This window comes from Octodon degus, unplaced genomic scaffold (genome assembly GCF_000260255.1).
Source record: "Octodon degus isolate 3935 unplaced genomic scaffold, OctDeg1.0 scaffold00081, whole genome shotgun sequence".
Taxonomy (NCBI): domain Eukaryota; kingdom Metazoa; phylum Chordata; class Mammalia; order Rodentia; family Octodontidae; genus Octodon; species Octodon degus.
Window position 1 is genome coordinate 7,647,870 of NW_004524657.1, and position 26,024 is coordinate 7,673,893.

The 26,024-nt window shown below is 36.1% G+C and overlaps 1 protein-coding gene across 1 annotated transcript in view; it reads left to right on the forward strand.

The window, feature by feature from the left end:
- Nucleotides 1-250: 250 nt before the first annotated feature.
- The window catches only part of Adgrg7 (adhesion G protein-coupled receptor G7), a 75,207-nt gene continuing 49,433 nt past the window's right edge, over nucleotides 251-26,024 (forward strand). The window contains exons 1-8 of the mRNA XM_004636624.1: nucleotides 251-365; nucleotides 12,497-12,610; nucleotides 14,252-14,356; nucleotides 17,234-17,346; nucleotides 19,982-20,131; nucleotides 21,325-21,425; nucleotides 25,525-25,652; nucleotides 25,769-25,876. Coding sequence (XP_004636681.1) covers nucleotides 251-365; nucleotides 12,497-12,610; nucleotides 14,252-14,356; nucleotides 17,234-17,346; nucleotides 19,982-20,131; nucleotides 21,325-21,425; nucleotides 25,525-25,652; nucleotides 25,769-25,876 — 934 coding nt within the window. The remainder of the gene's footprint in view (nucleotides 366-12,496; nucleotides 12,611-14,251; nucleotides 14,357-17,233; nucleotides 17,347-19,981; nucleotides 20,132-21,324; nucleotides 21,426-25,524; nucleotides 25,653-25,768; nucleotides 25,877-26,024) is intronic.

Genomic DNA, 26,024 nt, shown 5'->3' on the forward strand with positions numbered 1-26,024 from the left:
CTACAGATACTCTTTCAGGGAAGGATGAGGACATTGCAACCAGAAGCTACACCTTTTATTAGATGATTTGAACTGTGTCCTAATGGATTAACCTCAAAACTCCTGAAATACAAGGATACCTGCCTGATAGATGACTGAAAAGAAGAATTTTTTTTATGTTTTAGAACAGAATTTGATTAAATTTCTTGGCTAAGAAGAAGCAAATCTAGTTGAATTTCACCAAAGAGTGGATTTTTGATTTGGCTTCACCATGGCTGCCTGCAGCACCCGTAACATCAGAGCGCTGGTGGCCACTGTGTGTGGGCTGCTGACGGTCATCATTTTGGGACTAGCCATCTGGAGGACAGTGATAAGGATCCAGAAAGGTAATGTGACCCTGTTACTTTTAACTCAGAGAGGCAGAAGGTGTACCTCTGTCCCTGACACCTGATATATCAGGGCCTGAAAATACTCTGTTGGGGCTAAAGCTGTCTGCCAGTATGCTATCTGTAAAATATAAAAAGAAATATATCTATATCTCTATATCGACATCAATGTCGATATAGAGATATAGATATTATATACACATATGTGTAAGTACATATGTGAGTGTGAATAGGTGTATTTATTTATTATTTGGCAGTACCAGGGATTGAACTCAGGCCCTTGTGCTTGCCAATGAGTGTGAATAAGTAGAGTGAATCATGGCATGGATGTATTAGCTTCTTGTTAATCTTGTAACTCTTAACTATTCATAATTACTATTCATAACACATATTTAGGCATGTTTAGCTAAACCCAGGAAAGGTAGCTATGAGCACACATTCACCATTAAACATTTGTAAAACATAATTTCATTTCAGGATGAAAGTTTAGAAATGTTAGTACCAGATAATTTTGCCACTAAGTAAAATGATCATATGGTTTGCATGCAAATTCCCCACTTTTGTACTCTAAAATAATATATTTTAAAAAATTACTTTTCTAGTTACTCAACATGCATTTGCTAGTTTCCTGATGTGTTCTAGAGCTTATGTGAAAAGGCTGAACAGGCAGTAGCATGTAAAACAGTAAAGTTAAAGGAAAGCCCCAGGGAGCTCACAATACAAGCTTTCAGGAATGTTAGTGCTGATTTCTATCGAGAGTGGAAGTTCTCCACAAAGGTGTTCAGTGCTCGGTGTGTGGAGCACTCCTCTTTGGAAAACCCAGAAAATTTCTAATGAAACAAAATAAGGGAAATTAGAGCCAGTCAAAGAGGCAGCAGGAGTAACAGTTGGCCTTCTGAGCAGATAACTGCTATTAGTACACAGTGCATAGCTGAAAAATTCCCCTGCTGGGGCAAAGAGATCAAATATCTGGACTGCTGAGGAAGTGGTAGTGGGAATGAATCCATCCTCTGGACCCCAGAGAATAATACTGAAGAAAGTTGCATTAATAGCATTTGAAGAACTAGAATAAGAAATTATCAGAAAAAAGAGAAATGATCAGAATAAGAAATTATTAGAATAAGAAATTATCAGAACACTTAGACATGGGAAAATATGCCTTTATTTAGGAAAATATATTTGTAAAATAGTTTATTTAATTCCTGCCTCCAAAAATTAAGAACTTGGGATTTTTTTCCCTGTTGCAAAAAAAAAAAAAAAAATCATAAGACCTTATCATGCTTAAAGTGTATATATTTAAGAAATCTTCTCTTCCTTCTTCCCCTTATGCATATGACACCTACTTTTAAAGGGAAATGTGTGGTAGCTTTAAAAGGATACAGCTGTAATACAACCATTCAAATGAGGAACAAAGTACAAAAACAGCATAAGGGCCCAGGCAGACTGGCATGTAGAAAAAGCGTCAAAGGCTCAAGGGGAGCTACTGAGGATAAATAAAAAGAGCTAAGACTAAAGAATAATAGGAAATGTTATACTTTTCAGAGTAGAAACATACTAGCTCCTACAAAAAGATTAACATTTCCTTTGTGCTACAATTTCCAATGGGCTCTTTATATAAGGACATCACCTAACTTTTGAGTAAATCCAGTGGAAAAAGAGAGTTATCACTATCATTTATAGAAAGAGAAGAAAGACGGTTAGTTTGGTATTACTATTTGTCATGTACATTTTATTCAGAATGTGTTTTAGTAGATTCTTTCCAGGCCATTCCACTCTTCCTCCTCTTCCTCCTTCTTCTCCTCTTCCTTCTCCTCCTCCTACTCCTCGTCTTCCATCTTCTGTCTTCCTCCTTCTTCTTTCTTTTTTCTTCTTCCTTTTTCTTCTTCCTTCTTCCTCTTTTTCAGATTTTATTTTATTTTTTAAAGAAAATAAAAAATAGTAAAAAAAATCATTAGAAACAATGCAGAGTTTCACTAAATAAAGTAACAGGAACTCAACAACATTGGAGAAGAAAGTAGGCAGAAGGTTTGAAGACATAAGGCTAGGCACTCCTCACTTCTTAGTGTCTTTTCTTTCCACCCCACCCCAACCATCACATTTCATGAAATTACTGAATATTCTTACTTTGTTCCTTTAAATTGATATAAAGAAAAAAAATGTCTAAATTTATCTTTTTTAAGGGAAGAAAAGTCATGAATATCTGTAAGAAATTGATGAGAACAATGTTATTCACAAAAAATACATGTGTACAAATTTTGCATAAATTAACTCTATTCCATTCTAAATTCATTTTATCAACACAAACAGAATTTAGATACTACACACCTCTCATTTTGCTTTTTCATGTTAAAATGATGACCCCTTTGTGAAAGACAGAAAAAAATTTGTTTGCTGAGCAAATTTCACTAAGTTACTATTATTTATACAGTGAATACAAATACTACAATGTGTGCTATTTATGCATGCAGCTGTTATAAGACCTACAATTTCAAAAATTCATATTATATCCTAGATACTATACTTAAACTTTATGTATCTTATTCATTTATTCTCATTACCTTTAAAGCAGATAACAAATCAAATTTTAGAGGCTGTTTACAAGCTTAATAGCTAAAATTATGTCTGGATTTGAGCAATGGCCACTCTAATTTTAATATCTGTGGTCCTAATTCTCACACTGTCTTACCTTCCCCTAGAGGGTGAGACAAGGGTAACTCATTATCAATTCATCATTTTTTTTTCCTAAACACTGTAATAGCAGAAAAATCCTAGTTCACAAAGATATTCAGTAAACAGTAGAATCAGAATATTGTGCTGTTCTGATAAGCAAAATCAGGCTTTTTGAGAAGTTGTATTATCTTCAAATTAATTAGTCTACAGTATTAATGCAGTTTATAGTGTAGAAATTAGTGGGCATGCTTAAACTTTGAGATTTTCTGACTTTTCTATGGTTCTATGGATTTTTGTTTGTGAAATAACTGCCACAGCTTGACACTTTCTACAAAGTTGTACAAAGTATTTCCTTCCGCTTTTTGAAGTGATAGGTTGTCTGCCTTAATCTAGTATAAAGCAGCGGGAAAGAATGTGTGCTTTAGTAGCATTCATCATGGCTACTTAATGCCTTTGATGGGAAGATTTCTCACACTCATAAAGCCCCAAATATTGAATAGCCATCAAACTGAATTTGAATGAGCTCAACTCTAATTATCCTAATTAGGTTTTCCTTTTTATTTTCTTAATTATTATTTTTGTTCAAAAAGTACTTCAAGACACAGTCTCTAGAATACCAGAGGTCTTCTATCTAGTATGGAGTTTTTTAAATTCTGTGCCCATTTTTTCATTAGACCTTTTGCTATAAGGTCACAGTTTAAGGCCTTGGTATTAACAGCCTTTCATGGAAGATAAGATCTGTTTCAGGGCTGCTGGCATAGTCTGTCATTTTTACATGACACTGATGAACACATTAAATTGATCTTTTTCACGAAAGTGCCACAAAAATATATTGCCAAGTATAAGACACTAGGCACAAGATTTCCTATTGATTAGGCCTTGAGACCATACTCAAGTGAAACAAGACTCACATGTCAATATTGCATTGCCTCACTGCTGTGAGAAACTGAAAGTGTAAGTAAGAACCAAATTGTACAAGGGATACAGCAAAATGGGAAGAAATTGCTCAAAAAGAGAGTGGAACCAGGGAAGGGGAGAGGGAGAGAAAGGAAAGGAAAAGAATAAAAGAAAGGAAGGATAAAATGGAAACAAAGAAATAAGGAGAGGAAGAGGTGTTGAAAGGAAGGGAAAAGAATGGGAGGGGAAAAAAGACAAATGGATTTTCCTACTCATCAGCCTAATGAGAGACTTCAGTAAGCTGAAACAGTCTCAGACTGCAAGGTGAGACTTTATAGCACTAATAATTCTTGCACAGTAGAAATGTGGGTTATCAGGAGAGGACAACAAGAATAATTGCTGCTTAGAAAACAATCTGTTCACAGATACTTGGCTTTAATTTTGATCAGTTACACATTTTCTTCTGAGAAAAATTCCATAATAAATATATGCCCTCTGACTATTTCTGAAGTACAGTTGGATTTTAGGGTTTAAAAATATAAACAAGTGTTTTTTGGATGGAGGAAACCAGGCTATAAGGCAACTGTGGTGTTACTTGGTCTTAGTCCTACTGTTAGCAGACTCTCTTTTGTTCCTTTACTCTTCTGTCTTCTTGCTTCCTCACACATATATCTGATAAATAAAGAAATACACAATAGTTTTGACTGGGGTATAATTCAGCAGTAGAGTGCTTGCCTAGTATGCCCTAGGTTTGGTCCTAGCAACAAACTAAACTAGACTAGACTAGACCAGACTAAACTAGACTAGACTAGACTAGACTAGACTAGACTAGACTAGACTAGACTAGACTAGACTGAATTGGACTGGACTACCCAATGCTACACTACGCTATACACTAGGCAACTAAACCACAGTAATTTCTATGAGAGAAAAGCGATTTTTTTTTTCAGAACCAGGAATGAAGAAAGGGATTCTTCTTTGAGGAATGATTTTGTTCTCTAACACACTGAGGAGCATAAATTACCTTAGCATCAGAATTACTGATATTTACTGTATATTCCATTTTAAAACTCATTGTCTTAAAGAGGTGAGACCATTGGAATAATGGATTATTCTTAGATTTCCAGACAGTATATACTTTTACGTAAAATTCTCAATAGGACCACCACCTGTTTGTACTTGATGAAACATGCTGTCAGATGTCTTTATAGAATATAGTGGCACAGTATGTACTTGAAAGATATGGAGGAAGCTCTGCATCATGGCTGGCTTGGTTTGAATCTAAATACTTCTGGCTACTGAGTATCTACGAGCACATTACTCAACATTTCTATGCTTGTTTTCCTACCTCTTAATAATGAACCCTACCTTATAGAGCTACTTGGATTACATGACTTAATGCATTTAAGGGTTTAAAATGATATCCAATGTATCATAAGTACTCAGTAAATATGGGCCACTACTTTTTAATTAGTGAATTTTATATCATTCAGTACAGAACATAGTTTTATTCTACCCCTTGCTTAAGCCTTGGATACCATTAATCTAGATTGGACCTTTATATTGACATTTGGATTATCAAACCAAAAGCCCACAGTAGGTTTAATTATTAAGTTCTATTGACTAACTCAGAGCAAAAGCAGAGGAGTTCGAAGAATGCTTAGATTTTGCTGCATTTGCTTTGCAATCTCTACATAGGAGAAAGCATATTAAAATATTGGATCAGTTTATTGAAATATTTAGCCAAGTAGTTAATACTGGGAAATTTTTACTTTAAATTACGACTACATTCCTGGCCCAAATGCCTGGATTTTATACTACAAAAGGCTGAGAAAGAGACTAGACATTGTCTCAAGATGCAATTTCTTTGACTACAGAAAAACATTTTCATTTCTCTACCTATTCAAACTATTTTTCAAAAGCAGATTCTAATTATGTCTACTTTAGAAGAAGAAATTCACATTTTGCATTTGGAATCTCTAAGATTATTTTTGCTATTTTGTCAAACAGCATTAAGTGTGTGTCATGTGTATTCAGCAATGTGCACCAAAAGAGCTGAATATAGAATAGTTTTGGAATTATTAAAATCTAAAGTAATGTTGAAAATTACCATTATCTCACTGTTACAAAAAAATTCTTAGATATTCAGGTGTGTTGGTTCCCAAATGGAGTGAATGTTCACTTTGTCTGTAATAAAGACCGGCAATGGGAGGGAAGAGAAGGAAGCAGATCTGAACTCAGCACATTCTTGGTTACTAACTGGCTTGGCACAAGCCACCCAGCCTTTATCAAAGTGAGAATCTGCATGCACAAATACCTACTATCACTTTGTTTGAGTCCACAACTCTGGAAGTAATATGTGAACAAACCACTCAATCTTTCTGAGTATCTTTTTTTATAAGATACAGAGTCTTACAGAGTGGTATCATCAAAAAATCAGCAGACAACAAATGCCAGAGAGGCTGTGGGGAAAAAGATGCAACCACTGTAGAAATCATTGTGGAGATTCCTTAAAATACTAAGGCTAGAAGTGCCATTTGAATAAACTAATCCCTTCTGGAGCCATTTTCCTGGAAGAATTAAGAACATACCACAGCAATGTATGTGCACCCATGTTTATAACAGCACTTTTTTTTTTTTTTTTTTTTTTTTTTTTTTTTTTTGATGCTGGAGATTGAACTCTGGACTTTGCACTTGTCAGGCAGGCACTCATGCTGCTGGGCTATATCCCCAGCCCTAGCGGCACAATTTTTAGTAGCTAAATCTTGGAGACAGCCCAAATGCCCATCAACCGAGGAATGGACCAAAAAAAATGTGGTATTTTAATATACACATGAAAAATTCATAATTGTTAAGGCTTCATAAACAAATACATCAGTGAAATGAAATAATCTATTTTAAATAGATTAAAATATATATGATCAGTTAAATTGTTAAAAATGTGCCAAGACAGTTCTCAGTCCTTATTTTTTCAAATATTGCTTCATCATATTTTTGCTCTTATGGAGTTTTTCTTTTTGGTTGGGCTCTTCTCTGGTCTTGTATGTTATGGGTCGGTGCTGAAAGAAGTGACGAGAAGACCTGATGAATGCAGCTTCTGAGGTCTCACTGAGATTTGTCTCTCTCCATTCTTTAAAGAGTTTTACCATTAGTGGCATTAGTTCTTCTCTAAACATATTGTAGAATTCAACAGTGAATCCATCAGGGTAGGGATTTTCTTTGTTGGTAAATTTTTAATTACATTTTCAATTTCATTGGTTGTTACCAGTTTATTTAGAATTTTAATATCTTTTTTATTTAGTTTTGATGTTTTAATTATGCCCAGGAATCTTTTGATTCATATTCTTATAGTAGGTGTTAATGATCTCCTGGATTTCTGTGGTATCTATTGTGATTTCCTCCTTTTCATTCCCAACTTACTGAATTTGTGTTTTTCTTTTCTATTTTTGATGAGGTTGGCTAATGGTTTATCAATTTTATTTATTCTTTCAAAACACCATTTGATTCATTGATAGTTTGTATTATTTTCTTAGTATCTCTTGCATTAATTTCTGATCCTATCTTTATAATTTCCTCCCTTACACAAGTTTTGGGTTTTATTTGTTCTTTTTCTAGAAATGTGAGGGTCAACATTAGGTTGTTTCTTTGAACTTGTTTTGTTTTCCTGACATGAAAGTTTTTGCTATAAATTTCTCTCTTAGGACTTCTTTCACTGCATGTTTTGAATTTTAGTAGGTTGTATATGCATTATCATTTAATTATAAATACTGTATAATTTTGTTTTTAATTTCTTCTGTGACCCAAGGTTGTTGAGAAGGGTGTTGTTTAATTTCCATGTGTTAATGTAGCTTTTGTGATTTCCTTTGTTGTTGATTTCCAGTTTCATTGTGCTACTGTCAGGTAGTATGCATGAGTTGATTTCAGTTCCTCTACATTTACTTGAACATGTTTTGTCAGCTAATATGTGATCTATTTTGGGGAATATTGTATATGCAGCTGAGGAGAATGTGTTTCTGATGTTTTGAGGTGGAACACTCTGTAGACACCTACTAAGTCCTTTTGCTGACAGGTTTGGTTTAACTCTAATATTTCTGTTTTAATTTTTTGTCTACTTGATGTGTTGTAACCCAAAAACCAAAAACCGGACTCAACTTAAAAGCGCTTTATTTAGCTGAGCTCAGCGGTGGCACATATTCTCATCTCCAAGTATGTGCGTGCCCAGGTGGGGAGACACAAGGGGTTTTAAGGCTGAAAACCGCAAAGGGGAGGTCTTGTGACTTGAGTGCGAGTGAATGCAGCACAGGGGTCAGCGTCCACTTTCGGGAAACAGGTTACATTCTTTTAACATGCGGTTACAATTTTCAGGAACAAATAATTGAATTTTATGGCATAATGTTGATCACGGGATGTTACAAAAAAGATATCGAGATAATTTTGGGAAGAGGGGGTTATATCCTAGAACAAAGAGTTAACTTATTACCTTAGGATATGGGGCTGATCACAATCTGTGGTTAAGAACAAAGGAATACTTTGAACATCAACAAACTGTGTTCAGAGGTCTGACGAACGGCTTGAGACACCAAGATGGAGTTTAAGTTGTCAGCTTATACCAAACAGTCTTAGTTAATAAAGTTACAGTGCAAACATACAGAGGTGTATAATAGAATGGCTATTCTGGTTACAAAATGGAGTCAATCTCATAGGTTATAACAGAAACATACAGAGTTGTATAACAAAATAGTTGTTCTAGTTACAAAAATGGAGATGGTTACATAGGTTATAACGATGTATCCCTTTGTGAGAGCAGGGTATTAAGTCTCCCTGCTACACTGTGTTATTGCTTATTTAGTTTTACATATCTGTTAATATTTGTTTTATGTAATTGAGTGAACCTGTGTTTGTTGCATACATATTTTGTATGATCTCTCTTCTTGGGGTTTTCCCTTAATGAGTATGTAGAGTATGACCTTCTTTGTCTCTTGATCAGGTTTAGCTTAATGTTTGCATTGTCTGGAATAACTACCCCTGCTTTTATCGTTCCTGTGGCATAGAGAATTGTTTTCCATCCTTTAGTCTATGAATTTCTTTTTGTGTTAAATGTGTTTCTTGAATGCAGCATAGTTTTGGATCTTACTTCTTGATCATTCTGCCAGTCTTTTTTTTTTCCAGAACCTAGGATTGAACTCAGGCCTTTGCACTTGCCAGGCAAGCACTTATTCTACTGAGCCATCTCTCCAGCCCTTAGTCTTTTTGTTTTGATTGATGAGTTGAGACCATTATATTGACGATTATAACTGATATGTATTGGCTTTTATCCGTGTTGTCCCTTGTCTTTCTCTTTTTTTTAACTGCTTGCCCTGACTGATGGCTTCTTTCTGTTGGTGTTCCTGTGTTTGTGGTCTTTTTTTTTTTTGCCTACTCAGCCCACCCTGAGGGTGGGGCTGGCATAGCATGTGGCTCTGGGGGTAGAACTGCGGTGCCCTGTGCCAGCCTAAGCTTGCCTAAGCAGGTGCTTTAGACTGATGAGCTATCTTGCTGGCCCTGGTCTTCTCTTTCTAATATGTCTTTCAGAGCATTGTGTGCAACTGGTTTGTTGGCATAAATTTCTTCAGTAGTTGTTTGTTGTGGAAGTGTCTGATTTCTCTGTCAGTTTTGAAAGCTAATTTTGCTGGATCCATCAGTCTAGGTCGAAGATTGTTTGCTTTTAGGCTTTAAAATACTTCATCCTAAGCTCTTCTGACTTGAGAGTTTGTACTGAGAAGTCTGATTTGATTTCTATGAACTTTTTAAATAGGTGATATGCTTTTTTCTTCTTTAGCTACATTTAATATTTATGTTTATGCTGAATTTCTGGAATCTTGCTTTTTATATGCCTTGGTATAGATTTATTTTGATCATGGCTATTTATAGTTCTACATGTATCATTTATTTTTTATGTTAAATCTTTATCCTGATTTGGGAAGTTTTCTGCCATTATTTCTGTCAAGAGGTTTTTAATAGATTGTTGCACTGTCTCTAGCTTTGTCACAGTTGACTGGCTCCAATTAATCGTCTATTGTTTTTGTTCTTTGATTCATCCTATAGCTGTTGGAATGATTTTTCATGATCTCTTGTGATTTTTTTACATAAATTTATTGATAAACAAATAGCAATGAGACAATTTCAAATCAAATCGGTAGGTCTTGAGATTTTTAGATACCTGTCTTTCACTAGTCACTGACAACATTCGTGTCTTCTAGATCTGATGTTCTATCCTCACCTTCATTCCATCTGCTGCGTATACTTTCAGTGGAGTTTCTAATCTCCTACATTTGTGTTTGGATCTGTTCTATTGAATTTCTTTCTTGTTTATGTTTGGCATTCATGGTTTTCATCATTTTCCCGAGCTCCTCTAGTTGCTCATGTGTTTCTTCTTTAATGTCTTTTATTTTGATAGTCATTTCTTTTTGCACCTTAGAGGTCATTTTTGCTACAGTCTCTTCCATTTGCTTTTTTCACTTCTGATGCTATCATGTCAGAGAGTTCCATTTGTTGGCTTCTGATTTCTTCTACCTCTTTGTGTTCTGGACTTCTTCTAGGAAATTGGTTTGCATTTTTCTTTTTTATCTTGTCACTTCTATGTTCTATTTTATTTTGTGTTCTGTGCTGATGCTTCTAGATTCCTAATGTTAGCTTTATCACTGATGTGCAGGCTTCCCTAGGAGGTATCTATTCCTCTTGATGTCTTCTCTCCAAGCACCAGTATTCCAGGGCAATGGAGGAAGGACAGAGTGCAAAATTACACCCCTCTCACCAGCATCATAGTCCTGGGGCAATGGAAGAAGGAAGAAGTGTGGATCCATAGGCCTCACTGTCAACCCCATCCCAAGGACAACGGAGTCCTGGAGGACTGCAGACTTACACTTTCTCTCACTGGTACTGCAGTCCTGGGGCAATGGGAGAAGTAAGAAGGGTGGACTTACAGTCCTCTTACCTACATCTCCATCCTGGAGGTAAGGAAAGAAAGAAGGAGCCTGGATTTACACTGCTGTCACCTGCACCTCCATCCTGGAGGCAGTTCAGGGTGGAAAGAGCATAGACTAACACTGCTCTCACCAGTACCACCATTCTAGGGCAATGTGGACTAAAGGAGCACAGACCTACACTGCCTCTGCTGGCACTGCTATCCTGGGGCAATGTTTGTTATCTTCTCCTCTCACCTTCTAGGACTCCACTCGCATATAGGTTAAACTGCTTGATATTGTCCATAGTTCCCTGAATCTGTTCATTTTAAAGTGTCTTCTCTGTATATATTTAAGTCAGTTTGTTCACAGACTTTGATCCTCTTTTCTTTTACTTTCTGTTCTGCAGCATATCATTTCCATTATCAGTCCTGCAATCCCTAGTTTTCTGTCACATCTAATCTACTGTGACTATGATTTACTGCTCATGTTTCAGCCACTTCTTCCCTATGAACTGGGTAGCATTTAGCAGAAAGACTATATAAACTTGGAACACCCGTTAGTGTCTATATTTTTCTTGCTGTTCAGAGCCTTCTAGTAGGTTTTGGATGTTGGTTTTCATTTTTGTTCCAAGTTTAAAATTGTTATCTGTGTGAGAGTTAATATGATACAATTGAACTCCATAATTATTGTAAGTGGAACTCTGCCTCCTGTTTTATGAAGCTTACTTAATTTGTCATCCATTCTGCTTACCAAGTTAGAGACCAAGTGTCCTCAACTCAAAATAACTAGTCATTAGATCATAACAATTCTATTTCAGGTATGTTTCCTGAATCTACAAATTTTCCTATCTTCACTACATTCACAGCTTTAGTTTTGATTCTCATTTAACTGGTCTTTCTTGCCTTCTAGACTCAGTCAGTTATACTACTTCCTGAGAAATATTCTGGAACACTTTCCTTTTAGGGATACTCCTTTGCTTTAAGACCTCCCTGCATTTCTCCGGCATTTGATCTCCTTGACTTGTGCCATAAAATCCTTCATAACTGAATCTATGTCCTGTGTCATTACACACAGGGTCAATGTTAAATGGTAAACACTTTTGGGCAAGTCAGAACATTCTGTGTTTTTGTGAGTTTGCACTTTTTCTTTCGTCTCACTTTGCTGAATTTACTCTTAAAATTCAATTCATACATCACCTCTTTTGGAAGGTCCTTCTCTGGATAGGTTACTTCTTTCTGTATATCTCTCTTTTGCTTTCTAGTAGCATTTTATAACTCTCCTCATTGATTTGATTGGTAGTTGTCACTATTATCTATCTATCTATCTATCTATCTATCTATCTATCTATCTATCTACTCTCATCTATATAATTTCCTAATTCTCAAGGATTCTAATCCCTTATCAAGGTGCTTATCTTTCAAATATGTCTTTTTGTGTCCATTACATCTACTGAGCACTGTCTATCTGGTGTAGATTTTCCGTGTATATATCTTCTGATGATGACATTACAGACTATATTTTTCAGCAGTGATACTACATGTAATGATTTAACATATAGAAATTAAATTGTCAGAGAACTGAAATGACAAAGTAATGCTCCATTATTTGTTCTTTCTTTAGGAACATTTTATCAGCCATCAAGCACCCCTGTAGAATTCTGCAGGAATGGTGGAACCTGGGCAAATGGCAGGTGCATTTGTACAGAAGAGTGGAAAGGGCTGAGGTGTACAATTGGTAAGTTACTTAGGGTGATACTGGGCAGGGGTTAGGTGACCACTGTAGTCCTAACAGCAACAGCAAAAATTCTGTAGACTTCAGTTGATAATTGTGAAAACAAAGGCCATAATGGTTATGGTTTTAAGACGTGTTTTTTAGCTCAAGCCAAGTTTTCCTCTGGAGCTGTTTACATCTGCAATAAATATCCTGTGTGCTTTCCAGCTGTTCAGCTTCTCTATAGCTCACATTTTTGTTTCCTTCTGACTTCAGTGTCTAATCCACGGCAAATGGCAATATGGTTTCCTTGAGTTCTTTCAGTGGTTGATATACCTTATTACTCTACTTAAATATAATTATTTTATAATATTTAACTTTTCTAAATTGAAATGCATCTTCCTATCAATTACTTACTTACGTGAATATTTTCTCTTTTTTAAATTTCCTTGAAGAGTTATTAAATTAGTGGTTTCACTTTATTTTTATTTATTTATTTTTTGTATTTACTATAGGGTCTACATGGTCTGCAGGGTCTTACTACATAGATTGGACTCGTAGTGATCCTCCTGTTTACAGCCCCCCAAGGGCTGGCATTACAGGTGCGGACCAGCACACCCAGCGTCAATCGCCATCTCAGCGTGCCCCCTCGAGGTTGGCACGACAGGCCCCTGAGTCTGCCTAAGCAGCCACTTTAATCCTCTGAGCTATTTGGCTGTCCCAGTTTCACTTTAAAAATAGTGCCTCACGTCCAAATTCAATATTATTTCCTGGTCTGAAGTGTGCTTCCCAGTGCTCCTCACATTTCCTGATGCCATTCTGAGCTCTTCAGGCCTATTTTCATAACTGGCTATCTTCTATCAACTAGCATATCCCACATATCTTAGGACTTTGTCTTTTTTTCTTTGCCCCACATCCTCAGCATGTCCTTTGTTACTATAGGTTATGTATTTTTATTAATGTAAAATATTAATATATAATATATATTAATTATATATGAATATATATAAATGTACATAATGATTATATTCATTGCAGAGAGTTGGTACATGTGCGTGAGACATCTTCATTAGCTTTATCCATTTCCTCTCCTTCCCTATTGTTAATTCTCAAGATTCTAACTAGTCTGATTCATAATCCTTAGTGGTGTGTTAGGGCTTACTTCCCAGGAATGTATTAAGCACTTTTAAATTGAAACATGTCATCTAACATAATAACTTTCAGTGCCAATAATTTAACCAGATAGGAAAATGCAAAAGTTCCTAGAAGGATAGTGGATTTTATAAGCTCTAAATTACATGACATAGGGCTGGCCAAATAGCTCAGTGCATTAAAGCACCTGAAAGCAGACATAGGGGCCAGGGTTTGATCCCTGGGCCTGCCGTGCCGACCCCGCCCCTGGGTCGTGCTGAGACACCAATTGAGACTGGGCATGGTGTCTTGCACCTGTAATCCCAGTGCTTGGGAGGCTGAAAACAGAAGAATCACTATGAGTCTGATCTAATAGTGAGACCCTGAACACCCTGTAAATCCTTCCCTAAAATACAGAAAATAAAATAAATAAATAAATAAATAACATGGCATAAGTTCTGAACTTTAACTTTTATCTGGTTTCAAATGTTAAAAGAGTATAATTTATAATGATTTTTCTTCTTCCTGTTACAGCTAATTTCTGTGAAAATAGTACCTATATGGGATTTACTTTTAATAGAATTCCAGTGGGCAGATATGGACCTTCTCTGCAAACATGTGACAGGGACACTATAAATGGTATGTGATTTTCAAAAAGACCTCGTTTTCATAAGCTAAGGATGGCTATGCTGTCATAACTGTCATCCTTCCAACTAATGTTAGGTCCCTGGAAGAGGTATTAAAGAACGTTTTTTGGAAGAGTTTGCATCACCTTTATGACTTCACTGTTCAAAGTTTATTGGTAGCACCTCACTTTATGGACCAGTTGTTTGTGATTTTAAAACCTTAGTATGGACCAATTGTTTGTGATTTCTTCTTACCTGTTACTTAATAGTCTTATTTTTCCAGTTTGTCTCCTAGCATTTCATCTGATTAATATTTGCTCTTTGGATTATAAAATCTAATTTCTTAAAACTGTTTTTGATTATAGACTTACAATGTCCATATCCCCTTTCAGACTACTTCCCTGCAAGCAAACATGCTCAGTGGAATCTTTGCTACTACTAGTCCTTCATCTCCTCCATGATTTTAATTATCCATTTTATTTTTTTAAATTTTATTTATTTATTTATGTGTGTGTGTGTGTGTGTGTGTGTGTGGCCAGCTCAGCCCACCAGGGGGCGGGGTTGACTGGCATGTGGTGCTGGGGGATTGAACCGCTGTCCCTGTGCTTTGCTAAGCTTGTTCTAAGTAGGTGCTTTAGACCTCTGAACCATCTCACCAGCCCCTAATTAGCCATTTTAGACCATTCTTTAGCTTCATTATACATTTTTTATCATGGCAACCTTACTTACATAGAGGCGTTCCAAGAGTAAGAGAACAAATAATGATTTCTATTTCTAATATGTTCTGTACTAATATCCAGGATGTCCATAACCCATTTTGTTTAAGTGCCACATTGTATAATATCTTTTGATGGTACCCCTTAGAAATCCATGGTTGTCTTTTGTAATAGGGAGCATCTACTTTGCTGTGTAATTTTCCATACATGCTTTACCTGTTCCTTGTTTGCATTAACCTTCATCTGACCTGTCCGGCAGATCATTTTCTTTTCCTACTGAACTGGATACCTCAGGAACAGAGTCAAGTCTAGATCATTTACAAAAAATGTTTGAAAGAACTGCTGACAGTATTGACTGAGAATTTCACATTTCATTTAGGTATTTACTTTTGTGTATGTCAAGGATGCATTAAAACACTAAATAAATCACATGAATTGTTCTTTCCTATATGCTTCTTTACTTCATTTATGTTATTATTAGTTTTGTTTTATGAAATTGGGTACATCTATGATTGGTGCATATATGTTTAAAATTGTTATACATTATTTTCACTGATTTTTTAGTATAAATATTTATAACTAATATTGAGCAAAAATGTATTTGCTATATGGTCACTTAAAATTTTTATATCATATATAAATATATAATATATAATTTTCATATTATATATATATTTCATTATGTCATTAGAGTAGAGATACAGCAATCAAATAAATTATGAATGACTCCAACCTTCCACTTTAGGTGTTGTTGATGCAGTTCACAATTTCACTTGGTCTAGTTGTTGTCCCAAGAATCAGCTGCTCAAAGTTAGTCTTAAGGAAAAATTTATCTTCTAATCACTTTCTTCTGTAATTATGATTTCATTTATACCAGGTACTTAAGTAGTAGCTATACACGTACAGTGAGGCAGAGAAGTGAAGGTACTAATCCTAGGACACAAACTAAATGATTAAAGAAGCACTTGTTGAGAATCAATGAAATATCTATTAAGTTCTGAAAAGCATTAGAATGTTTTACCTCTCAGGAGTTAGCTAGATAAGGAGGAAAAAATTAGTATACAGTCCAATATCTTCTAGGAATTTTTCAACTGTTTCTAGTCTCTTAGATTAGGATTTTCCCATTATATCAAGTCCAAAGTGACTTTTTTTCTTTTTTTAGGGAAGAGTCTACAGAGTGTTCAGGGTCTCTCTACTACATCAGAATCATAGTGATCCGCCTGTTTACAGCCTCCCAAGGGCTGGGATTACAGGTGTGTGCCACCACGCCTAGTCTTAGCATACCCAAGGGGCAGGACCAGCACAGCAGGCCCAGGGATTGAAACTTCGGCTCCTGTGCCTGCTTGCAGGTGCTTTAATCTGCTGAGCTATTTGGCCGGCCCCAAAGTGAATTTTTGATCTAGAAAATTTTTGAAAATTCATTTTCTGGTATACTTTAGATACACACAATGATAACATTCATCACAAACAATTTGTACCTGTACATAGTATATATTGATTCTTTTTTCTTTAATCCCCTCTGCTCCTTTCAACTCCTCTTCTCCTTATTTGCACAAGTTCAATGCCATTTTTGTCCTAATTTTTGAAAAATAAATCTTCTTCAAAGACACTGTTTCAGGAAATAGCCAACTAGTTACTTAAATTGTAGATTTAAGCATCAAGACAAGCACTAGCTATCTAAAATAATGTTGTAATTACCGATTTATATTTCCATTGCTGTGTATTAAACCATCTCAAACTGACTGACTTGAAACAACCATGATTTAGATTCTTCATGGTTCTATCCACTGAGTGTGGCAGCTACATTCTGGTGGAAAGTCCAGAATAATCTCATTCACATGTCTGGGAGGGTGCCTGCTGGCTCTTGGCTAGAGCACCTCCATTCTTTTCCACATGTCCTGTCTTAAGGTAGGTTATACTGGGTTTCTTACCTAGTAGTCTCAGTACAGCATGCTTCAAGCTTCTTTGGGCCTATACTTTGCAAACAACACATTTGTAATACATTGTGCTGACCAAAACAAGACACAGGTCAGTCCTTTTCAGAGAGTGGAAGAACAGACTTTACCTCCCAATAGAAGGAGCAGCAGAGCCACATTAGGATAAAGGATGTGCACGGGATCTGCAGTTGTGCTGACCATCTTTGCAGACCCTTGTTTTTTTTATTTCTTTTAAAGCTGGACATCCATTAGCCATCAGACTGTGCAGTCTGTCTCTCTATGGAGAGATAGAACTACAAAATGTGATAATAGGCAGCTGTGAGGAGAATCTGCACACCCTGGAAATGCAGGTAGGTCATGTGACTTATCTGATGGGTCATTGGAAAAAAAAATTATGACTCTCAACAAAATCTTCAGAAACCAGACAAATTCTTCAGACATCTGATGGTCAAATCAATGTTTTTTTAAACATCAAGTTAGAAATAACAATACTAGTAAGTAAAACTACTGTTATTTGTTTTAAGTTAATATCCATTTGTGAAAAAAGGACAAATAGATATGTTGATTCAGAAAATTTCAGGAAATATATGATCTATAATAGATAATCTGTAGCAAATTGAAAATGATTTTATCTTTGTAGACTAGTGAAGCTTTGACTGAAATAGATCCCTGATGTTTTAAGAAAGGTAGTTAATGGTCCACTGAATCAGAATAAATAGGAAAATAATTTTGACCAAAAACCTTTTGAGATAGGCAACGCCTAACCTTATGCTAGTCTCAGGGCTGTATTCATAAGCATGAAATACATCTGACTAGATGCGTTTTGTGAAGATCACGCTATTTGAATAAGGGATGAAGGCAAATGTCCATGCATGTAAGACCAAAGGTCAACTACAGGAAAAAAGAGGAAATGCACCTCTATATAGGTTGTGTTTCAAGCATGTTACAAGTCTTACATAATTATTTTATTTATTAAAGGGCTTTTTTTGACAGAGTTTTACTAAGTTTGAGTTAAGCTTTAACTCATAATGTAGCCAATGCTGGACTCAGATTCACAGCTATCCTCTGCCTCTGCCTCCTGAGGCCTGGAATGGCAGGCATGCACCACCATGCCCAGCCTCATTTCTCAGCTAACTCTCTTTAAACTTTTTGTGAGTTGGTTATTATTCCCACCTTACAGGTAATTATAGGTAAGAACACTTGCTAACTGATGAGGTCTTATTGCAGTTCTCTTACACATGCTTCTGATTTTGTGATGGGGTCACATTATAATGAACTAAAACAAAAATATTTTAAATTGAAATTGCATTTAGTCCAATTTCATAGTTTGCCAACACAGCATACTACAGTTAATAATACTTGAGATTTTCCACTGTGTGGCTGACTCAAAGCTGGGGCTTACTGTTGCAGTGCAGCATCACAAGACAGCAGGACACTGCATAATGCTAGCCTGAGAAAAGATCTACCTGCAAAATTTAAAGCAAATCCTTCAGAATATATTTTGCTTTCATACCATTTACAATGTCAAAAATCTTAAATTGAATCATGTGAGTTGTCGATTGTTCATACTGAGCTGAATAATTTTTAAAAATCGTAATTATCACAACATTGTAGATAAGTATTGATGTACTTATCTTATAGATGAGGAAAACATGACTCTGAGAGGTGAAATGTTCTGTCCAATAAGAACAGCTCCAAAGACGATGGTCTTCATTTTAGTATCTACACTGTACTACACTGATAATAGATGGGTGAGGGTAGGGCAAGGATGAAAATAGAGATATGCAAGGGGTTATCAGTCATGTCACAGATTCAGAGTGTGAAGACTCTGCAGTCTGCTGAGCCAGTTCACTGCACATTGTACAATTCCCAAGCCTCTGTGGGTGAGCTCCTTAGCATTTTCCCCTTTAAGAGGTGGAAAATAAACTAAACTCTCAGTGTTGTTTTCTGTATGATACACCTATCAATCATCTTCAGAGTGGCTAGCATATAGCAGAGACCTAGCTACTGAATGAGATACTTGTTTCTGTCTACTAATTGAGTGTTGTTTCTAACTCTTCGCGGTGTGGCATCGATTTAAAATTTGAAATGATGCTGCCATCTAGTGAAAAATGTAATTCCCACACTAATACCCACAGGCACTCAGTTTGGACTATCATGTTTTAGACTCACAACATAATACCCCAGGACCAAATCATATCTGGAGAGGATGTCTCCAAACTTTCTGTGATGGAAAACTAAGTTTAAAAAGTTCCAACTCATTGCAGACCAATAATTTTGGAAAATATAATTAAAGAAAAGATAACTTGGTGGTCTAAGTGCCTTCTTGGAAAACTCAAGGACCCAGGTGCGACTCCTCATACCACATGCTGTGCTGTGCTGGCCCCAGAATCCCAGGCATGCCGTTATGGCCTCTGAAACCAGTCATGGTGGTATATGCCCATAATCCTAGGACTGGGGAGGCTGAGACAGGAGGATCACTTGAAATCTGAGCTGCGTAGCGAAACCCTGTATGAAATGATAGATAGATAGATAGATAGATAGATAGATAGATAGATGATAGATAGATAGATTATTTTTAAAATTAAAAACTACTTCAAATACAAACCCCATTTTATAATTATTAATGATTTTACTATCAGCAACATAAGATTGCTATATAAATTTCTGATCATTTTGTGTATTTATCTCCCTATGGACTTTGTAACAGTCAATGAACAAGGTTCCTGGTTTATACTCTGTGTAGCTCTGATCTTGCTAAGGCAGCCCAATTTTAGTCAATTAATCCTAGAAGATAGTGGAGGCTGAGAAAACCACTGGGCTGCATGTACTGTGTCCTTTATACAAGGGGGAAAAATGAAAAATTTGGTGGATGTGATGTTCAAGGGGTTGAAGTTCAGATAAATTTAAGCTTACATAGCTGTATTTGCTGGCAAATTACTTAGCTATAGTTTTATATTAGTTTTTTCTTTACTTTTTAAACAGATAGATAATATTACAGAAAACTCTAGGAATATTTCAATGGAAGCCCAGATTTTGACATCTGATGCCAATAGGCTGACTCCTGAGAATATCACTTCAGCTACTAAGGTGGTTGGACAGATCTTCAATGAATCCAGAAATGCTGACACTGAGGTAAAACTCAAGATCCTAAAACACTCAAGACAAAGAAAAATGGATCTAAATTCTAGTCCCTTAACATGATATGCTTTTTTAATGGCTTAGGTTACTTAAGATTTTGTTTGCAGAAGATTCTTTCTGAGAGATGCTCAAAGTTGAAAGAAAGAATGAACAAATGAAAGAACAAACAAAAGCAAGCAAGCAAGCAAGCTATCCTTGTCCAAGTATCCTCCCTTTTGGGAACTCACAGTGATCATTATTAGGCTAAATCTTTCAGAAGAGTCCTGAAATGAAGAAATTTCTTATTTTATCAATGTGTTTGCTCCCTGCACTTGGTCTCCATATCCCTATTCAATTTCAAGTAAATAGCATTTCAAAGAGCTCACTGTAGAACGTGCTACTTAAACTGTGATTCTGTTGTGTTTAACATATTTGCATTTGGGTCTTGACTTTCTGAAAACACTAAGCCTAGTTTAACATTATATCACAAGCTAACCAGGGCTGCACCTACCAACATATACCAGGCCTATGTCTGCCCACTGAATAGCCATATATTTCTTTCTTCTATTCCCTTTAAATATCTTATTACAAAAAATTTCTAAATTATCATAGGTTTTTAAAAAGTAATTAGAGCTGGAGTCATGAGTTAACAAAAATGGAATTTAAAGAAAAGAATATTGACTATTCAGTATAGAATTTATAGCAAAGTTAACCAGAAAATACAGGCAGTAAATAATAATCACATGTCAAGAGATCATTTCTATGACATAATCCTAAATTTGTGAAGAGAAACACAAACATTTTTACTAACTCAAATAGTTCTGTAACAAATGAGTTATACTGAGTATTATGGGATCTGTTATTTAACTATCAGAGTCCCTCATTCTTCTCATTTGGTGTCTGCTTTTGCATCTAAGCATTTATTCTTGTGTTCTTAGGAATGAGATGGAGTTCTGTGAAATACTTTGTAACAAAGTGAAATTTGTTATCTTAATTTTTGTTTTTGATTTTCCTTGTCTTGATTCTCTTTGCCTTCTTTGATAAAGCAAAATGTAAGACTTTAATTTTAAAAACTCTTTACCTCTGGATTATCATACCAGCGAAGTCTCTTGCTACCATGGTAACTCAAGTTGGTGGATAAAATGATGATGGTGATGATAATGTATGGTGTGTGTTTTCTGTGATTGTCAGTGACTTCTCCTTGGCAGGCAAAAAAAATTGCTGTGACAACAGTGAGTCAACTTCTCTATGCCAGTGAAAATGTTTTTCAAGAAGCTGCTGCTACTGATGATGAGGATGCTTTTGCAACGTAAGCACCATTTCGAATTGGAAAGAAGCTCTTTTTACTTCTTTAGGTTAAAGCATTAATGGAAATGTCTATTCCCTCATGAATGCAGTAACTTGGTTGTTCTCTGGAATACTGACAGAATCCTTAGCTCTCCACTTGATCTTATTGCTATCAGGAGTGCTATATGTGACCTTCTGGTTCCAGGGGTGGCCTTGGCTGAGAAACAAAGAATAATTAAGATGATGGAATTTATAAGTTATCTTCCCTAGCCTGGGTTTGGCACGGCCAAGGGGCAACCACGCACAGCAGGGGCTCCTTCAGCTCTGTTCTCAGCACACAGAACTGCAGAGAGCAGCGAACATTGGAGAATACACTGCAGCTTCCAGTCCATACCTCAGCTTTCTATTCCCAAGACTCTGGTGCATTTTAATTAAGCTTTCTTTTGATTTCACAAGAATACACTGAAATAAATTAGCCCCACTCTGATTTCTTTCTTTTTGACTCTTATGTTTCACATTACTTAGTTGTATATTTGTACTAAAACTCATGTAGATTATCCATGGGGAGGTGGGTTCATTTGGATTTACTATTATAAAATCCTTGGTACAGTATATACTCATTGTAGCAAAATAGGAAAATAAGTTGGTGAGCAAATTTCTACCACCCAACTTTATTAACCTGTAATATATATATATTCCAAATATTCTCCCCTACTGTCTCTCTCCCTCCCTCCCTCCCTCCCTCCCTCCCTCCCTCCCTGTCTTTCTATATATGTATAATTTTATGCTACACTGATTTATAATTACCCTTTGCACATAAATCTTTGTAAAAAGTATAAATGGCCATACATCTAACTCTTAATTTTAGATCACTGCATCATATGATTAAACTATCTAACAATGAACATTTAGATTGTTTCAACATTCTTGCTAGTAATCATTGTGAGTTGTCTGCTATTTCCTTAGAAGAAATTCCTGCTCATAGTTTTCAGTTCTGTAATAATTATAACCCACAACTCTTTAGTAGAAAAGTCACTAAATAGAACATTCAGAATATAACACATCTGACAGATGGTAGAATTTGTAGAGTTTCACTGATAAATTTTGTGACTTTATATTTGAGTTGCTATCTGGGTCTTTTTTTTGGACAGGTTCTCACTGTGTAGTTCAGACTGGCCTTCAACTTCCTATGAAGTCCAACTGTCCTTGAACTCAAAGCGATCCTCCTGCCTCAGCCTCCTAAGTGCTGGGATTACAGGCATGTGCCACCATACCCAGTTCTGCCTCATTTTCAGTGTAGAATAGATGCATCTGTACTGCATATATACAGATTTTATTCTTGTAATTTCCTTTAAAAATGTAGTATAACAACTATTTACATAGTCCTTACATTTTATTAAGTTCTAAAAGCTTAATAGTGGGGTGATGTCCACAGATTACATGAAAATACAATACCATCTGATATGTAAGGGAATGAACAGTGGTAAACTTGAGCAGCCATGTGGATTGTCATGAAACCAATTCCTTATGGAAACTGAAACTCATTCTTGATGAGCTGCCAACAGAGACCCCTTCTCACTCTCCTCTCTCTGAGTGAAGAAAATGAATTCTTCTCAGAACATTCCCTGCTTTCCAAACTCCTCTCCTAGAACCAGGCCTGGGTGGATGGTCTCCTGACAGGTACCAGGCCTCTGTCAGCCATCTTGATTTAGCATCTCCTTCATTTCAACCAGTTTCCTCCTTCTGTCCCTCAGCCATTGAATTCCTCTTGTGGTCTACTTATTTATTAAGATAAGTGAAAATAACAAAGAGTAAAGGGGAAGGGAGTGACAGAGCAGAAAGACCCCAGCACGTCACCCCCATCAAGATTCATAGTGCAGTTATCTATCATCTATTCTCTTTTTTTTATGTAGAGAGGATACACATTAAAATGAGACAGAGCTCTGGAGCTGTGGTTAGGATTTCTCTTAGTTGGGGCATCATAGAACAATCAATGAGATTATTACTCCTTTCCACACTTTGTACACTGGTTACAAAGGTTGATTTATAACTTTAGAACTTTTCTGTCATATTGAAAGGTCATATGGGCCCTTACTTGACTAATTTGAGGAATGCAAAACTGTTTCCTAGACACCAACCACTTGGAATGACTACATTTTCCTTTACATTTTTATTTTTTGTTCCAGCAGGTCTTCTCTGGTTACCCGTTCAAATTGTCTTAACCAAATGGAGGTCTGTTACAAAGAGGAACATGGGATCTCATGGGAATACAACATAGGATCCTAGCAGAGCAGGACCCTATAACAGAGCAGGGAGAGGGTTGGGCTCCAAGGCAACACTCTCTACCTTCTCAGTAGAGAAATTTGTGGGCCTTCCTATTTTCAGTAGGAATCATTATTCTCTTATTTTCATTTATATTGGTCTTTACAATGATTTAGTGATCCATCTGATTATTTCAAAATCATCTCTTTCCTGATATAACTGGTGCACTGACTGGAAAAATTCACAAACAAAATAATTTGATGACTTCTTTTACTCACTTATAAGAGTGGTGGTTGGGTATCTTTTGGTTTCTTTGATTTTTTTCTTAGGACTGGGGATTTGATTCAACTTTTAGCCTCCGGATCATATTAACTATTCAGGTCACATTTAACCTAACCAATTATGGCAAGAGGAGTAAAATATCAGTTGGGGGGAAAAAAAGGCCTCAATAGTAGCTGTAAAGAGAGCAGACCTTTTAAAGTGTTTGTGGACGTGGGAAACATAATCTTAATTTTAGCACATCTTTCCCCTTTGTCTACAAATGTTTAAGAGCATTCCTGTAGGATTCCTGGTGGTAACTTCACAAATATTGTTCTACAAATAATGTTTTTAGAAGATTGGAGTTTTCTTAGGTATTCCACTTGAAAGAAGCTCTGAAGTATTATTTTTTAATTGGAAACAGTGTACATTGCTGAAAAGGCATAAAATGGTTGTTTAAAAGAGTGTTTACAGACCTAAGAAAGGGGGGAAGCTTCTTCTACCACAAGGTCAGCAGTAGCACTACAGTGGGCCCTTCTGTCCTGATAGCTCTACCTTGGAGCCTGCCCACCATGGAACAAAATCCCTGATACTTGTGAGACAAAATAAATCCTCCTCCATTCATTACATTATCTATTTCAGGTGTTTTGTACCCACAGCAAAAAGTGGATTAATCCAAAAGCAATTTTTAATTATTTTTAACTTTCTTAAAGAAGAAAAGAATTTAGTGGTAGAAAGAGTTTTGGAATACAGAATATTTACATTTTCATAATACTCCTACTTTTATCACCACTAAAAAGATTATCTTAGGGGCCGGGGAGATGGTTCAGTAGCATAAGTGCTTCCTTGGAAAGCACAAGGGCCTAAGTTCAATCCCTGGTTCAGAAAAAAAAAAGTTTATCTTAGATGTAGAAGTTTGGTTTAGAGAAGTTTAGAAATAGGGCAAATATTTATATAGAAAATAAAAAAAACAAGAAAGAGTTTTAAGAATTTTGTTTTGAGAACAACAAATTGGCAGCTTCCCACCATCCTATATAGTCCAGCTTTAATCCAGGATAAGAACAAATCTTATGAAAACCTAAAGAGTTTAGTTCACAGCTGAGGGAGTGAGCTCAGAGCTCTGCTCTCCGTTGGCTCCACTGAACTGTCACTCCAAGAACTAATGACTTAGAAGAGCTACTTTGAACCCCAAGAAGTTCATATGAGAGGAGGAAGTTGAATAAGTAGAAAGCAATAGTGATCATCACAGAAACAGCTAGAAATACAGGTCCAGTCAATCCTTGGTGGGTCAAGCTTGGGCCTACATGAAAAATATGATAACAAAAGACCACTTCTATTGGGAAATCTGTTTTATCAAATTCTACCTTGGAGAATCTGGCATCTGTGACCCAGGTACCTTCAATGAGACAGTCCATCAGGACTTTTTAAGAAAGTGTGTGTGTGTGTGTGTGTGTGTGTGTGTGTGTGACACACACACTAAGCCATCTGCTAGTATCTGAGTTCTGTTCTTATTGTTTTCCACTATAATGTGGGAGACAACATAAATCTTTGATTTTATGACGAGTTCTCTAAAATATTAAATTACATTTCATTCTATGCAGGCTTATTGAACAAATGGAGAGTTATTCCTTGAGTTTGGGCAATGACTCAGTTGTGGAACCTAATATAGCAGTACAATCTGTTCATCTGACAGACACATCTACAAGCGTTCGCTTCTCTGTATGGAAAGGTGAGCTGTTGGTCTCATGCCCTTCTCACACCAAAGGCCATTCTGCTGCCAACCACCAATAATGCTCTACTCATGGAAATACAGATTTTGAAAGTCTACTTTCTTTTCCTTCACAGGAACAAGTGATTCTCTAGTTTCTGGTTCAACAATTGTAGAAACAAACGTGGACAGCCTTAATCCAGATGGAAAAACTGAACTCCAGATCTTAGTCAATACCAACACAAGTAGGACTCAAACTTTGTCATGTTTTGCAAAATGCACCCAAATCATAGAATTAATAACTTAAAATCCACCAAGAGAAAAACGATGTCAATTTATTATTAATTTATATTTTCTATTTTCTCTATATGTTACCTTCTCTGGTCTCTCTCT